Here is a 17491-nt window from a genome sequence, read left to right as displayed (position 1 = left end):
TTTGAGAATTTAGTAATTCTTACTCTAATGATTAATATAGAGATGTTGATATGATTGGAAGTGAGCTAATGTGAGGCAAAATTAAAACGGTAATGTAAAAGTTATAAGAACAATTATATGAAATAAGGATTGGACCCTAGAGCACTTGCTAACTCCTAAATTTCCTTAAAATAAATATGATTTCATCTTCATGACTTCCACGTTCATTTAGTAATTCAACAAGATCCCTCAAAATTGAATCCTAAAGTAATTAATCTAATACATGATTCCTCTATGTTTTATGATTAACACTTTGCATTAAGAACAATGACTTGAACAAGGTGACTAAACAAATCAAGTCTATTCCTAGAGCAAGAGATGTTTAGGTGCAAGATTCAGTTCGGGTTTTCAAAAACGTTTTCCAACCGGATTCAAAAACCAAAAATCATACAACGGGTGATCAAGCCGATATAAGCATTAAGAGAAGAATCAAACACAAGTAATGAAAATGAAATGCATATATATATTTAAGAAGAAGAAGAGTTAGTAGTTACATCTAGACCAATCCTCAAAGATTTAGCCCCTCATGGCCATTTACAAGATCAAAGGAGTGGAAGAAGAAATTACAAAGGAAGAGATGAAGAAAAGGAGTTGATCCTCGTTCCCAAGTGATCCAGCCTCCAAATCTTCGTTCCCACTCTGTTCTTTCTTCCTCCTGTGCTCCCAGCTCTTGTTTTTCTCTTTGTTTTCGTCTCCCCCCTCCTTTTCTCTCCCCCCTGCCCTTTTATAATTGCTAGAATTAAAACAGAGTAGGCAGGAAAGAGAAGAATCCGCTCAGCGCCTTGAAACGGCTGAGCAGATTGGGAGTTCTTCACCATGGAGAAACCTCAAGGGCTGAGCGCCTGAGATCCGCTGAGCGCCTTAGAGGCAGAGAGCACCCCTTGTTCCTGGATGAAATCCGCTGAGCGGATGGGAATGGCTGAGCGGATTGAAGGCAGAGAGCACTCCTTCTCCTCCAAGGCCAATCCGCTGGGCGCTTTGAAGTGGCTGAGCGCCTTGAGTTTGGGAAGTTCTCTGACCTGATTCCGCTGAGCGCTTTAGAATGGCTGAGCCATTCTTCTCCAGGTTTCAAAACCTACAAAATAAGCACCAAATTGGATCAAAGGCTTCCTATTCCCTATACTAACATTAATCAAAAGCACCTCTTTGATTCTAAGCATATATAGATCAAAATAATATCAATATGTACACAAAATGTGCTAGATAAGTGTCTCAAGTGAGTATTAAATCAAACTAATTAGACACTTATCATACCACTCAGACCATGATATGTTAGTATTTTATATTCATGCTTTTATTTTTAATATCTATGTTTTAGAAAAAGTAATTATTTTAATATAAATTAAAAATATAATTTAATTATTTTAATTATTAAATAATAATTTTTTATAACAATTAAATAATACATTTAACTAAATTTTAATTTAATTTTTGAAACATTTTTCTTGATTTTTTATTTATTAATTTTATATTATTTAAATTAAAATAAAATTAATAACAATATATGGTTTAATGTATAAGTTAATTAAATTTTAAACAAAAAAAAAACTTAGTAGGTTAAATTTTCCAAACTCAACAACGATAAAGTTGGGTTTATATTATTTAAATCTTCCTTTCCTACCTAAACCGTTGTAATTTTTTATGTGTTTGAAAGGGAAAAGTCCTCTATATATGTGTATAAAGGAGGGCTCAAACGATAATAATATAAGTTTTACTAAATATTATATTACTCAATAACTTTATATTAAATATGAATTTTATAAATTTAAATGTTGAATTATAACTTTATATCACTTTATATGATTATATTAAATTTTATTAAAATTAAATAATAACTTAAAAATAATTAAAGTATTTATATTTTATTATATTTTAAAATATATATTATTTCAGTTTTATTTTATAAGAATGAAATATGAAATTATTTTGAATTAATATAAATTTTATTTTATTTTGTTTTCTTATTTCTTTCTTATAAAAAATCTTAGTAATAAACCTTTTAAAGTTGCAGCACAAGGGAAAGAAAGGAGCATTGGAAAAGGTTGAGATCTGTGGTTAGAATTTCAAAAGCATGATCCTGTCGGCCATTCCAACTAAGAGCACCTCCAGCGGGAGGTGCCTGTTCCGTATCTTAGTTGTAAGCAACGGTGCTTACAAGAAATCCTCGTTGGAGTAAATCTGTAGGCTGCGTTCGTTCTTAAATTTTTCTCTTTGTTGCTTGCAGAAGCAACGGTTCTTATCCCTGACAAATTAAAAATGAAGAGATTTGATTGGATGAGGGTCATCCACGCTGGAACGGTTTTGCAAAAAAAAAAACTGATAAAACCTCCCTCACCTGTTATTGTTCTTGGTCGACTCCCTCCGTTGGCCATGTTCTCAGAGTGCATGCATGTCTGGAAAACTACGCCGCGCGAAACCCCCTGACTGGAACCCCTCTGCCGTGCGGAAACCCCCCACCGAACCCCCTCAGTTGTGCGCGCAACCCCTGACCGACCCCGTCAGCCGCGAGCAAAACCTCCGACTGGACCCCTTAGCCGCGCACGGAACCCCCTGACCGACCGGACCTCCCAACAGCGTGCGCGAAACCCCGACCAGACCCCTCAGCCGCGCGCAACCCCCGACCAGAAACCCCAGCCGCGCGCGCTGAAACCCCAACCGAACCCCTCAGTCGCGCGTGCGCTCCCCCGACCAGCCCCCAGTCACCAGCCACGGCCAACACCCACCAGCCACCAACCACAAGAGAAAATGAGAGACAAGAGAGAGATTGAGAGAGAAAAAAGAGAGCTGAAAAAGAAAGAGGGAACGAGAGACGTTTATTTTTTATTTTTATATCTTATTTTCTATTTTTATTTTTTACATTTTATTTTCTATTTTTATTTTTTATATTTTATAATAAAAAAATACATTTCATAAAATTTTATTAAAAAATAATTAAATCAAACACATTTTCAGTATTTTTATTTTCTAAATAGAAAACAAGAACTCAAACTAAACTAGTTTTCTAAATCTAAAAATTTAAAAATAAAAATTATTTTTAAAGATAAAAATAAAAATTATTTTTAAAGACAAAAATAAAAAATATTTTTAAAGATAAAAATAAAAAATATTTTCTCAAATAAAATAGTTTTTTAATTTTTTATTGTAGGATATACTAAGCTATTTCTTTTTATTATTATAATTTTTTATTTGTTATTTATATATATATATATTATTCATAATAATTAATTTTTAAAAAATTTATAATAAAGTATAATGTGAAGTGTCAAAAAGTGTAGTATGAGTTGTAAAAAAGTAAGAGTACTTATAAGAAACTTCTATTGGTGTAAAAATTGTAAAAATATAATATGAGTTGCTTAAAAGTGACGTGGCACAGTAAGACCCATTTAAAATGGTTGGGAGTTACTTATAAGCAACTCCCATCGTAGATGCTCTAACAATTGTACAAACAAATCACCATCATATCAACACCAAATTAAAGTCATATCCATTTAATTAGATAGTCGAGGAAAAGAGACACGCCCTCCTTCAAAGAGACACGCTCTCCTTCTCAATTTTTAAGTGGTTAACATGAGAATGTAAGAGATTTAGAAGAAAAAAAAAATTAAATTAAAATTTGTGTTTCTAGCAAGCATATCTTATTAACGATGTCAAACAATTTGTTTGAGTATGTTTAATTATCTCATACTCCTTCATTAGATTTAATATTTACGCATTCTGAATCTTTTCATCTTTTATATATTCTTTCTTCATGTAATTCCAAATTATTTTTGGTTGGTGATTTAAGAGTAATAGTGCTGATTAAAACACTTTTACAAGACATAGACAAATAGAAAACTGATTGATTTTTCTTTCTTAATGAATTTTCATTTAAGTTGTAATTACAATTTCTAACAATGCGAAAATATCATAACTTTCTTTCACAACTTCCTAGATCTAAAGCTTCTATATATTTCTCTTCTTTTTTTTTTTCTATATATGTCTCTTAACTCTATGTTATTTTGTATTTGTATTTTACAGAAATTTATTTTTATCAAATGAATATAATCTAATTTTACTCATGAACTATTTATATATAGAAAAAATTTGTGATACAAGAAGAAGAATCAAATATTGATATTATTTTATTCTAAAAATAAATAAACAAATCTTAAAATAATTAAAATAGATTTAATCTAAATAATTAAAATATAAATAAAAGATTCTTATCCATACTAATTTACTCTTCTAAAGATATTTAAACATATATTCTCAATACTTAAAACATATTTAAGTTTATAATTAAATTCATTAAATATAATTAAGTCATTAATTTTAAACGGCTATTATAAAATTCAAGTATCTTTTAATAATTCTCATTTACGTCAATTTGACATGAATATAATATATATATATATATATATATATATAATTTTATGCTTACTTATTATTTTGAATTTGACTAAATAAATATAAAAACCTTTTATTTTTAATTTTTATTGTTCATAAAATTGGAAAATTGAAAATAGCATTGTTTGGCTTTAATAAATGTTATTTAAAACCTTATTATCGATTTTAATATTTGTTTAAGAAAATTAAAAGACGGCAATAACATTGTTTTACTTTAATAAGTGTTTTTTTTTTTAAAAAAAGAATTGCATAATTGATCGAAGGTCCAGATAGACATGAATTACAACTTGATTGTCACGGTTTGCGTACTAAACTAATTTTTTAATTTGTGGAACTTTGTCAAACTAAATTCCAACGAGATAGCAGCCACGAACAAGGTGTAGAACTATACAGAATGATAGCCAAGATGCAAATTAAAGCCAACCACAATCCAACGAAGAGAACAAACATTTGATATATAGCCATTTGTGATATAAAAGATTATAAGCTTTCATAAAAAATATTTCATTCTTAACACTTGCACACTTTTTATTTTACTTATAAGTTATTTATATCAAATATTTTATCCAACATCGTATTATTTTATTTGTCCGCCACAAAGCTGATATAAAATATTTATTAACTTTGTTAATGACTAATTTTTATAGAAAATTTGACTGATCATTTTTAGTCGAGTCTTTCCTTTCAATTACGTTTTTTTTTCATATATAACGTAATATCCCATTTTTCATAAAAGAGAATATAAATATTTTATTAATAATTTTAATATTTTTATTTTATTAATAAAAGTTGTTAATTATTTATTTATTTAATATATTTTATAATATAATATATGATATTTTATTAAAGATATTATAATATTTTATTAAGGGAAAAGGGACTTGTAACTGTGGTTAAGTGTTTTAACTAAATGATGGTTAAAAGAAGGTTAAGATTTAAAAAAATAATAATAATTTTTTGATCAAATCTTTTTACACCTCTAATTTCACATTCGCGTTTTAAAGCTTGAAGAATAGAAGTAGGAAGGAAATCACTATGTAGTCGTGCACCCATTGTCTAGAGCTTATCTAGGTAAGGGGGAGTAAAAAACATCGCTCTGGATGTAAGTTTGTATGTCGGATAGTGGGATTGATCCTCAATCTTATGTGTGTTGTATGTTCATGTATGAAAGACTTTTCCCAATTGTATTTGTTTTACTTCTTGTTCGTCTTGTACGTGATTAATGACATGAATTGTTAGAATGTATGATTAATTTTATATTTTGGATGGTAGTTGTATGATTTGAGGTCCTTATGGGTTCTCATGAAAAACCCTAAGGGAAATTGATGTGATTTTGAGTAAGGTTATTGATTGTATATGTAAATTGAGTGATATTGAATGTTAATTGTTTGCTATAGAACATATTTACTAATTGAATTGTATGTTTGGGTGATTTGAAATGTGACCCACAAAAATTTTGTTTCTGTTACATGTTGTTTCTCATACATCGTTGGGCGCCACTTGGAGCACACTGGACATTGTTGAGGCCAAGAGTAAGGTTTTCTCTTGGGGTCTCTCACACCGAGTATTGTATGATATTTGTTTGGCGTAGAAGCTCCAAGGGTTCTCTGTGGCACTTTCGTCGAGAGTGAATTGACTCTCGTCGGACATGAACACTCTAAAGAGTTCTCGATGTTGTTTTCACTAGGCATGGACTCGGTCACGTCAGGAGAGGTTCAGACAGAGACTAATGTAGTCCTCTAGAGGACTCATGTTGGGTGCGGGATGTGTGTCGTAGGCACCATCCTGCCTACGAATCTCCTATTGTGCTTCTGTTGAATTCTATGTTGCGATCGTATATTATGATGTTAATGTGATATGAATTAATATCAATTTATGAATATATGAATATGAATGAAGGTAATGTGATATGAGAAGAATGTTAAATGTGAGATCATAGAATCATATGATTGTAATGCATAGAGTTTGTTTGACATGCATCATATGCATAAAATGCTTTTAAAGGACACGATATGAGATACACTACCAAGAAAGGTCCCTTATGTAAAAGAATCATATGAATGTAATGCATAGAGTTTGTTGACATGCACCATATGCATGAAATGCTTTTAAAGGGTACGATATGGAATACACTTTTAAGAAAGGTCCCTTATGTAAAAGTTTGGGAACCAACTTTGGGAATAACTCAATTTGGAAGTCTCAGTCTTGCCTTCGTGAGCATAGAATGTATCTCCTTACGCGACTTAGTTATCCAGACCAAACCTAGGTAGTATGTCCTTCTAGTGAGAGTGCGTAGAGGGTGTGACCTAGTATGTACACATAGACTACTCCAGTGTATTGCTAGTGGCAATGCACAAGTGTGATATGTGAAATTTTTACTAGCGTTACATGCATGATAACATGTAGTATGTATTCATTGCATATGCACCATGATCTTATATGTTATTATTGTTGTTGTTATGTTATAAATGAATTAGATATGATGATAATGTGTAATGTGTATGCTATTTCTTACCGTATATGTTATTTGTGTTTGGTGATGAGGCTTAATCCTCAACGTTAGGTTCTATTGGTTCATGTTATTTTAAATTGAGTAGTTATTTTTATTTCCTTTGTAATTTATTACTTTTGCAAGTTAATTTATAGTACTCTTTTTACCTTTATGAATTTTGAGCCCTTTTAATTATATGAGGTATTTCAATTGATTTTATTTGTATGTTATAACATACGAGATAGAAGGTGTTACACAAGACTTGAACTCGAAACCTTACTTAAAGAAATTAAGTTCAATGTCACTTAGACCAACGACTTGTTGATATAAATTAAATAATCTTTAAAATAATCAAATTTTTTATGAATTATATATATATATATATATATATATATATAATAAAATTGATAATGATATTTTTATTTTTTAATTTAAAATTCATAATGTTATTATCGACTACTAGAATTAAAAATAAAAATTGAGGACGACATCGTCAACTTTCTTGAACTAAAAAATGTATACAGATCAAACAGGTTATTATCAATTTTATAATATAAAAAATTAGTTAGAACATATTCAATAATAGAATTCAATTATGGATCCTTAAACTATTTGTTTTTTTAGATGTCTCAATCTAGCTCACTTGGGTCACAGCAAACTTTATCTATTTTTACTTTAATCTTTAATTGAAGAATCTAACTTGAGTTTCTAATTCACTTTATAAACTATACATATCCAATAATAATAATAATAATAATAATAATAATAATAATAATAATAATAAACAATCCAATAACTAATTTTATTTTTTTATTTTTGAATAGAATTTAAAATACTATGATGGTTCCGATGTTGGTTATACTTAATTTTGTTTGTTATTCAAAAATTTAATTTTTCATATGATATATTTTCTTAAGTAAAATAAAAATTGTTAAAAGTTTTATTTGTTAAAATTTAACAAGATTTCCAATAGATAAGATAAAATTGTAAATATTTCTTTTTTATAATACACGTTCTATGTATAATTGTTTTTTATTAAAATGATAATATATATATAAGAAGAATCCGTTTATTTTAAGAGTAAGTTTATCTAAATTTACTCCGTTTAATAAGTCATATTCTACATCAAATTTTAACAATTCAACTATTAAATTTAAAGTTCTTAATCATAAATTAATTTTACAAATTTTTAAAATATTTTAAAATTATTTAATACTCATTTTATTAATTCATTTTTTTAGAATAAACAGATATCTTCTCCCATATATATATATATATATATATATATATTAACAAGCAAATGGTATATTTAATAGGTCACATTCTTATATTTAATAGGTCACATTGGAATTCTATGTATAATTTTTTTTTTATTAAAATGATAATATATATATAGGAAGAATCCATTTATTTTAAGAGTAAGTTTATCTAAATTTATTCTGTTTAATAACTCATATTTTATATCAAATTTTAACAATTTAATTATTAAATTTAAATTTTTTAATCATAAATCAATTTGACAAATTTTTAAAATATTTTAAAATTATTTAATACTTATTTTTTAGAATAAACGGATATCTACTTTTATATATATATATATATATATATATATATATATATATATATATAAATAAACGGTTCTGATTTGGTATCATCCATATGAAAATGGTACGACAAAAAAGCTTAAAGCAAGCATCATTCTTATATTTAATAGGTCACATTGGAATTCTTGTCAAAAGATGCCTTATATTAACAATAATTAAAACGGGGTCCACCTTTTCCTTAGAACGTGCATAGATGGTGTACGTGTACTCACTAGTCACTACCTCCATTACATTCACATTTCACACCTAAGAAGAACAACAACCTTCGATTCTCTATCGCAAACCCACACATGACTAAGACTTGTACTTGTTCCTCAGTCTCAGCTGTTACAAAAAAATACGATGTTTTCATCAGCTTTAGAGGAGAGGACACTCGCTGTGACTTCACCAGCCATCTTTATGCTGCTCTCCGCACAAACAACATGGAAACCTACATAGACTACAGAATCCAGAAAGGAGAAGATCTTTGGGTGGAACTGCTGAAAGCCATCAAAGACTCCACTCTCTTTTTGGTTATCTTCTCAGAGAACTACGCGTCTTCAAGTTGGTGCTTGAATGAACTTGTGGAACTGATGGAATGCAAGAAACAACAACAAGAAGACGTTCATGTTATTCCTGTGTTCTATAAGATAGACCCTTCTCAGGTACGTAAACAGAGAGGGAGTTACCATGCAGCATTCGCAAAGCACAAGAAGGATAAGAAGGTGAGTAAGGAGAAGATGCAAAAGTGGAAGGACACTCTCGTTCATGCAGCCAATTTATCAGGCTTCCATTCTCACAAATACAGGTCTCATATATATTACCATATATCCTTCTGCTTTTAATTATTATATAAATTATAATGTTTAAGCCTTTAAGGATTATTAATTTTCCCATGCTAGACGTTGTTCATTATCACTAAGCAAATACTGCAAAATAAACTTTGGAATCAAATTTCTACAAATAAATCTGTATATTATAAGTTGATCTTGCATTCTTTTACTTTAAGCATGGAGGAAATTCTATTTGTTTAATTTGCCTGTTTGTATGAAAGGGTAATTGTCCTTCAATTCAACTTTTATCTTCTAAAAATTATATATTTTTATTGAAACTTTACTTTTCTTTTGTTTATTTTTGTATAGGACTGAATCTGACTTGATTGAACACATTATCAAAGTTATTTCCGAAAAACTAAATCACAAGCCCACAACTGATTTTAGAGGTCGTTTCATATCTGATGAAAACTACACAAACATTAAATCTTTATTGAAAATTAATTCGGAGGAAGTTATAGTCATTGGAATTTGGGGCATGGGAGGTATCGGTAAAACAACACTTGCTACTGCTGTTTTCCAAAAGGTTTCTTGTCAGTATGAAGGCACTTGCTTCTTAAAAAGTGTGGCAGAGGAGTCCAAAAGGCATGGACCAAATTACATATGCAACAAAGTTTTTTCTAAGTTGTTACAGGAAGATATCTGTATTGACACTCCTACACTGATACCCTCTATTGTTAAAAAAAGGCTCAGAAGAAAGAAAGTTTTCATTGTACTAGATGATGTCAATTCTTCAGAACTTGTTGAAAATTTAATTGGAGTGGATCGTGACTGGCTAGGAGCTGGTAGCAGAGTCATTGTGACAACCAGAGATAAACACGTGCTTATAAGTGGAGATGTTGACAAAATTCATCAAGTCAAGGAAATGAACTTTCAAAACTCCCTTGAACTTTTCAGCTCATATGCCTTTCGCAAAACCCATCCTACGAAGGAATATATGGAGTTATCAATAAGAGCAATAGAGTATGCCAAAGGAATCCCGTTAGCTTTGAAAGTTTTGGGATCATACCTTCGTTCCAAAAGTGAAAATGAATGGGATAGTGCACTAAATAAATTGAAGAAAATTCCTAATGTGGAAATTGAGGAAGTGTTGAGATTGAGTTATGATGGATTAGATGATGATGAGAAAAATATTTTCCTTGACATAGCTTGTTTCTTCAAAGGACAAAAAAGAGACCATATAACAAAATTATTAAATGCTTGTGATTTTTCTGCAGATATAGGGATAAGGCGTCTTTTAGACAAAGCTCTTATTGTTACTACTCCATACAATAATTGCATAGATATGCAAGATATGATACAAGAAATGGGTAGAAGAATTGTTCGTGAAAAATCTATTCAAAGTCATGGGCAATGTAGTAGATTGTGGGATCCTAAGGAAGTCTATAATGTATTGACAAATAATAGAGTAAGTGAATATGATATGCATTTTCTCTTTATAAAAAATGCAAATTATTACTATATAAATGAATATAATTATATTTTTTTATTTGTCAGGGAAATCATGAAATTGAAGGAATATGGTTAGATATGACTCAAATTACAAATATAAATTTAAGCTCTGGAGTATTCAAAGAGATGCCAAACCTGAGATTACTTGTTTTTCGATCCCTCAATGGAGATTCAAAGAGAATCAATTCAATATACCTTCCAAAGGGTCTTGAATTCTTACCTAATAACTTAAGATATTTAGTGTGGAACAGGTACCCTTTAGAATCTCTACCATCAACTTTTTGCCCTGACAATCTTTTTGAGATTTCCATGCGACATAGCAATGTGGAAAGACTTTGGCATGGAGTACAGGTACGCGTAGTTCATGTATTAATTATGTATTTATGTTTCAATTTTTCTTTTGATAGAAATTGAAGCGTATCTCAATAAATAAATAAAAATGAAATTTCCATAAAAAATGTACTAACAAATATTTGGGCTTTTATATGTTGCAGAATTTTCCAAATTTAGAGATAATTAACCTTTCTGGCTCCAAACACCTTGTGGAGTGTCCAAATCTGTCTCGTGCCCCAAAACTTAGTCATGTACGAATGAGTAGATGTGAAAGCTTAACTTATGTTGATCCATCAATTTTGTCCCTCCCAAAGCTTGAAATTTTGAATTTAACCGAGTGCACATCACTTAAGACACTTGGCAGCAACATTTGTTCACAATTTCTTCGAGGATTGTTTTTAGGACTATCAGGTTTGAGTGAATTTCCCCCATCAATTTTGCTTATAAAAAATCTCAAAGCCTTTTCTTTCACAATTAGTTATGGTCTTGTGGATCTTCCTGAAAACTTTTCTCAACAAATTGTGCTTTATGAGTCAAGGAAACACAAAGGTGACACTTTCTTGATCTTACAAAAGGCATTTCTTTGCCCTGGCTTTCAGTCACTAACAGGTATAGTATTTGAGGATTGTCTAAGCTTGTGTGCAACTGCAATCCCAAACAACATCTCCATGTTATCATCATTGCAATACTTAACCTTTTATTGTTGCGCCATCACAAGCTTACCTGAGAGCATCAAGCATCTGACAAGACTCAAAGTTGTTGAAGTTTGTGAATGCAAAATGCTTCAATGTATACCTGCACTTCCACAATCCATTCAACACTTACACATTTGGAGGTGCCAATCTCTTCAGAGAGTGTTATGTTCCACAATTGAACCATTTAAAACACCTGAACGTATTTTTCTGCTTCCTAACTGCTTAACATTGGATGATCATTCATATGATGCAATTTTGAATGATGCCATTGTTATGATTAAACTTGCAACAGAAACAACATCGGCAGTTGTATCAGAAAATAAAGAAGATACATCCATGAATAATTATTTATGTGAATCAACAAAGATTTGTTATTCTTTACCAGCTAGAAGTGGAAAATTTCTAGATTGGTTTCATCACCACTCTACACAGGTTTTGGTCCCTATTGAACAACTTCCACCTGATTTTTTGGGTTTCATTTTCTATTTGGTTGTTTCTCCAATCCAATCACGCCACATTGGATGTTGTGGAAGTATTGGATGTGAATGCTACTTGGAAACTAGTTGGGATGAAAGGATCAATATAACAAGTTTCTTTTTAAATGAAACTGTTATGCTTTCTCATCCACCTCCATTTAAATTTATGACAGATCACATATTTTTATGGTATGATGCACGACTTTGCAAGAAAATAGTGGAAGTAATTAAAGAGAGGAAAGCTATTAATAGTGGTGATCCAAAGCTTACATTTAAATTTTTTGTTCAATCCCAACATAATGAGGAAGCAATGATCATAAAAGATAGTTGGGTTCGTTGGATTGATTCCTCAGAAGAAATTGGGGACGTAAATATAAAAGAAATAGGGAAATTCATGAAGTAAAGGGCAATGAGTCCAATGATCAAGAAGAAATATTTCCTCCAACAAAAAATTCCAAGTATCGTATCTTCGAAACTTCAAACTTGGAAGCAGAAGAAACAAAAGTGTTGAGGTAATCTTCCTAACAATTATTACACTAATAGGATACTTAATTTAACTTTATTGTTGTTGTTGCATATTTTGTTACATTAAATTAAGAATAACATTTTTGTGTAAAAATGTTGTTGTTTATGAACAGGTGTCAACATGAAGAACCCTTGCATATTCAATCTAAAGACGTGCAACCAATAAGAAATAGTGGCATAAATTGGGTATGGATATCATAGCTAGTATGATCAAGCATTAAGTTATTCTAATTGTCCTGGGTCAATTTTAGGTTCAATTATTTAAGTATGAACTATATTTATCAAGGATAACATAAGTAATTCATCAGGCATGATCAAAACAAAACTCAACCAATCCTAAATAATATTTTGTAGCAATTTTATCAAAATTAGATCGATCATCGACTTAGTCATAATGTTAGGTTAGTGGGTCAATGATTTAACTAATGAATCACTAGTTGATCTGGATGAACCTATATAAATGAGAATTATGTCCATTTGGTGACTATTGGCAGAGTATATAAGTTGGGGGTCAACCATACACCACAAGACCATACAAGATGGTATGGTATGGGTGGAGGTTAAGTAGGTTCGAGATGCAAATGTTTGAGTTTTTGTGCCCACAATAAGGTTGAATGGGATAGGCTGTCAATTATTTCATTTCATGCACTAGTGCAAAATAAGGATACTACGTCACCTCTTTTATGTCAGATATTCAAAAACACGACATAAAAAATAAGTGGTGACATTTTTGTAAATAAAAGTGGAATATTTTACGTTGGACTAGGTGTGGTCCGACGTAAAATATACAATCTACTTCGGCCACAATACAAGTCCGACGTAGATTGTATAATTTACGTCAGACCACACCTAGTCCGACGTAAAATATTATTTATATGATGCCCTTTCGTTCTCTTCTCGCGCGCGCCTCAGTTTACTTGTTTTCTCATCTAAGTTTACTTGTTTTCTCTTCTAAGCTGTTTTGCATTGGGTCTGCACGTTTGAGGTTAGTTTCAACTTAGTTCTCTTCTTTGCATTATTTTGTGTTAGTTGTTCATCTGGAACGGCCCGTTCTGCGACCAGAACGGGTCGTTCTACTTGAATTTATTGTTTGTTAATTGTTCATCTGGAACGGGCCATTCCGAAACCAGAACGGGTCGTTCCAGATTAACGATTAATACAAAAATAATGCAGTTGGAACGAGCCGTTCTGCTTTCAGAACGGGTCGTTCCAGACACATTAAATTTGTGTTAATTGTTTATCTGGAACAGCCTGTTCTGGTTTCAGAATAGGCCGTTCCAGATGCACTAAAGAAGGAGAATTTAATTATTAAGAGGGACCAAATTAGTTGTTTTTTTATTAGTTATTTTGTTGCTATATTGTTATTATCTTTTTTACTTTATTCGTCTATTCAGTTAATTCATTGTTTTAATAATGAGAGTTTGATTTTTTCAGGATTATGGCATATTCGGGGTCTGACAATGGAAGGAGGGAAGGTAGATCTATCACCCGATTGTCTGGGTTGACAGCTGGACGCATTGCCAAGGAGAGGAAACCGGTTGAGGTGGATCCTCGTTCTGGCAAGGCGTCAACCCCAAATGCTGCAAAGTTTAGGAGCTATTTGGGAGTCCTAGCTTAACGTCATGTTTATATTATCATTCCATCATGGGATGACGTTGAGGAGGTTGACAAGAACCTCATGTGGCAGGATATTCAGGTATATACTTTTACATCCCTTCAATATTATATAACTTAAATACGTTATTTATTATTTGTTGTTTTTTTGATAGCAAAATTTTGACATTCCCAACACTGAGGTCATGAGGAGGAAGATGTTATCTGCCCTTGCTACCAGGTGGAGAGACTTCAAGACTTTCTTGACACAGGAGTATGTATTTGGAGAGCGACAAAATGAGACTCCTTGTCTAAAGTACCAGATTACTGATGAGGAGTGGATACAATTTCGTGCCACTCGATTGGACTCTTCTTGGCAAGTTAGTTATTGATAATTCTTACATTGACACAAATACTTAAGGTATATTTTAATTAATCTCATTTTCTTATTTGTATTATTGTAGGCCAAAAGAGTAGCTACCCAAGAACGACAGAGCAAGAATGATGCATCCCATCTATTGTCAAGAGGGGGATATGAATTAAAAAAAAATTGATGAAGGTTAGGATAGAGGCATCAGGGGTTGAGTCTATTGACCATGTGGATTCACCTCCCCGCTATGAGATGTGGATAGCAGCTCGAACAAAATCAAATGGGCAAATGACTTCTGAGTTTGCAAGGGTCGTTGCTGATAAAATAGTAAGTAAAAATATACAAACTAAGACTCTTCATTTTAACTCATTCAATTCATAAGTGTAGTTTAGGGTATACTTATTGTTAATATGTTGCAGGAGGGTTTAGTTGAGCAGACCACCCATGGCTCATTTTTTCCCCATGGTCGGGATGATATACTCACAACGGCCATAGGAAGGCCAGAGCACGCAGGGCGTGTGCGTGGTATTGGTGGTTCTTGGAGTCACCGAGATTACTTTGATGCACCACCATCGAGGAGCAATACTGTTGACTCTTGCAGTTTGAAGAGAAATTGAAGAACATTCGAGAAGAGTTTGAACAGAATTTTGAGTTTTTGGATCGTTCTCAGCAACAGACTACAGTTGCTCATGATGGTGTTCGAGTCAGCACTAAAGGGAGTTGTGCTGCTCTAGATCCCTCAGGGGAACAGACTCACACTGATGTACCAAACCAGTGTGAGTTATATGTTGAGGATGAACCCCCACGGTTAGTGGCTATTGGTTGAGTATTTGAGGGTGGCTCAACCATCCATGGTGTCCCTCTAGAGCCAGACTGGACACGGGTTGTGGTTGACCAAGTTCAAGATGCTGCTGCTCCAGTGCCTTTGCCCAATACAGAAGTTCAACTAGTGGGGCAGGCAACCGACACATTCTTAGCTTAACCAAAACGTTTGGTGATGCCGCTTTCATCACGGGCAAAGGTAATTCTATTATTACTCTTTTATATTCTTATAATTTTATTATTGTTAAACTAATTTTGATTCTTTCTTTAGGATTTTATCAATCGTGGTAAGGAGGTCATGAGAGAACCTGTTGTTGATGATGTTGATATCGCAGAAGCTGAGGATCATCCCATATATAGGCTTCTAACCATATTACCACGATTGAAGAAGAAACCAATTCAATTGCAGTGGGACATTAGAGTTTTTGGAGTTGATAGTTCTAATGTTCCATTATACATATCCCTGCCCGACACATTAGAGATTGTTGGGGGAAACTCCATGTTAAATATATCTATCATACAACTGTGGGCCATGTAAGTGATATTTTCTTTTATGAGTCTAAAATTACAATAATTACATTTAACTTATAATAATTAATTGTGTTAGGTACATAGATAAATTGAGTGTGGAGCAAGCACAAGCACAAATATATGGATTTATTGAGCCTCAATCCATCCAAAAATCAGGAAACACTCAGGTCTAGATTCAGCAATATATGCAAACATGGATAAGTGAATCAGGAAGAGATATATACATGGCTCCATACATTGACGGGTTAGTTTTTTAATTGTTTTTTTAATCATGGTAATTTTATAACTAATTTGTTTGTCATACAATGTAGGTCCCATTGGCAGTTAATGATAATCATTCCTAAGGAATACACCGTAGTGTGGTTTTGTTCACTACATCGAAAACCAAGCCACGAAATTAAATTCCAATTACAAGGGTAGCTAAAATTTTTCATTATGTTTTTAAATTGTAACTATATATATTGGCTAACATATGTTTTTATTTCAATTAATTAGAATCGTGTCTGAAGCTAATATTTTAAGTGGAAGAGCTAGATCAAAGATATTGCAATTCATATACCTTAAGGTTAGCAAATTAATTAATAGAGGAAATAATATTTGAATTTATCGACTTTGGAAATAATAGTTACTTGTTTTTCATTTTAGTGTAATAAGCAACAAGACTCGTTTGAATGTGACTATTACATCATGTATTGGATAAGTGCTATAGTTTCTGCGGGTATTACTAATTCTTGGGGGCAGGTAATTCATATCAAAATTTATTTTTAAGTATATTTATATTTATGATAATTAACATTGCATATTAATGACACTTAAATTAATGTTTCAGGTCTTTCAAGATCCATCTCCATTGCCCGAAGATGAAATCATCAAGATAAGAGAACAATGGGCAACTTTTTTTCTTCAAAGTATATAATAGTTAGATTTCTAAGTTTAGTTAGTTGGATATTATGTTTCTAGTTTGATAACATTGACAAACATATGTTTTATAGCTTTTTTAGGATAATAGGATTTACATTGTCTTAATTTATGCTTTTTAAGATTTATATATTATTTTCTTTTTGTCATTCAATTTTGAAATACAAATTATATTTGAATTTGTATTATGGACTGCCTGGGTTAGGTTTTGCATTATGGACTGTATGCAGGTTTTGGGTGTATCAAAAAATAATAAAAATTTAAAAAAAAAATGCATAAGTTTACGTCGGACACACCATGTTCGACGTAAATTTACGTCAATTATGGGGAATTTATCAAGTGAACTGACAAACAAAAAGTTTAATTGGTACGTCTCAACCAATTCATGATCATGTGACAGTAATGACTAATCTGGCAACAAAGTTAAATTTCATGGGAATGGAA

The 17491-nt window shown here is 31.6% G+C and overlaps 1 protein-coding gene and 1 long non-coding RNA gene across 7 annotated transcripts; one reads left to right on the top strand and one right to left on the bottom strand.

Moving 5' to 3' along the window:
• Positions 1-482: 482 nt before the first annotated feature.
• Positions 483-2813, bottom strand: LOC114916565 (uncharacterized). Of its 2 annotated transcripts, XR_003805115.2 has the most exons (3): positions 2375-2804; positions 2036-2281; positions 483-1114 (listed from the first exon to the last, which is right to left on the bottom strand). It is a non-coding gene; the product is annotated as an uncharacterized LOC114916565 (long non-coding RNA). The 2 variants fall into 2 exon arrangements; XR_014433826.1 differs by lacking the exon at positions 2036-2281 and having other exon boundaries at positions 2375-2813.
• A 5852-nt stretch (positions 2814-8665) lies between these two features.
• Positions 8666-17226, top strand: LOC109807427 (disease resistance protein RPV1). Of its 5 annotated transcripts, none has more exons than XM_083074771.1 (15): positions 8671-9307; positions 9642-10740; positions 10830-11135; positions 11279-12800; positions 12927-12999; positions 14248-14509; positions 14583-14782; positions 14871-15103; positions 15196-15797; positions 15870-16132; positions 16206-16373; positions 16441-16545; positions 16625-16694; positions 16775-16870; positions 16959-17226. In XM_083074771.1, the coding sequence occupies exons 1-4, from the start codon at positions 8811-8813 to the stop codon at positions 12689-12691; spliced, it is 3315 nt and encodes a 1104-aa protein (XP_082930897.1). In that variant the 5' UTR covers positions 8671-8810; the 3' UTR covers positions 12692-12800; positions 12927-12999; positions 14248-14509; positions 14583-14782; positions 14871-15103; positions 15196-15797; positions 15870-16132; positions 16206-16373; positions 16441-16545; positions 16625-16694; positions 16775-16870; positions 16959-17226. The 5 variants fall into 5 exon arrangements, with proteins under 5 accessions (XP_029129395.1, XP_082930897.1, XP_082930898.1 ...); XM_083074772.1 differs by having other exon boundaries at positions 14583-14786; positions 16214-16373; XM_083074769.1 differs by having other exon boundaries at positions 14583-14786.
• The last annotated feature ends 265 nt before the right edge of the window (positions 17227-17491 follow it).

Source organism: Cajanus cajan, chromosome 5 (assembly GCF_000230855.2).
Source record: "Cajanus cajan strain Asha chromosome 5, NIPB_CcT2T_4, whole genome shotgun sequence".
NCBI lineage: Eukaryota > Viridiplantae > Streptophyta > Magnoliopsida > Fabales > Fabaceae > Cajanus > Cajanus cajan.
This window is presented reverse-complemented; position numbering and strand designations above follow the sequence as displayed.

Bases quoted from the DNA above. Each gene is read 5' to 3' on its own strand.
- LOC109807427 (XM_083074771.1), top strand. From the start codon at position 8,811: ATGACTAAGACTTGTACTTGTTCCTCAGTCTCAGCTGTTACAAAAAAA. The intron at 9,308-9,641 runs GTCTCATATATA...ATTTTTGTATAG, and splicing joins TTCCATTCTCACAAATACAG to GACTGAATCTGACTTGATTG. The intron at 10,741-10,829 runs GTAAGTGAATAT...TTTATTTGTCAG, and splicing joins ATGTATTGACAAATAATAGA to GGAAATCATGAAATTGAAGG.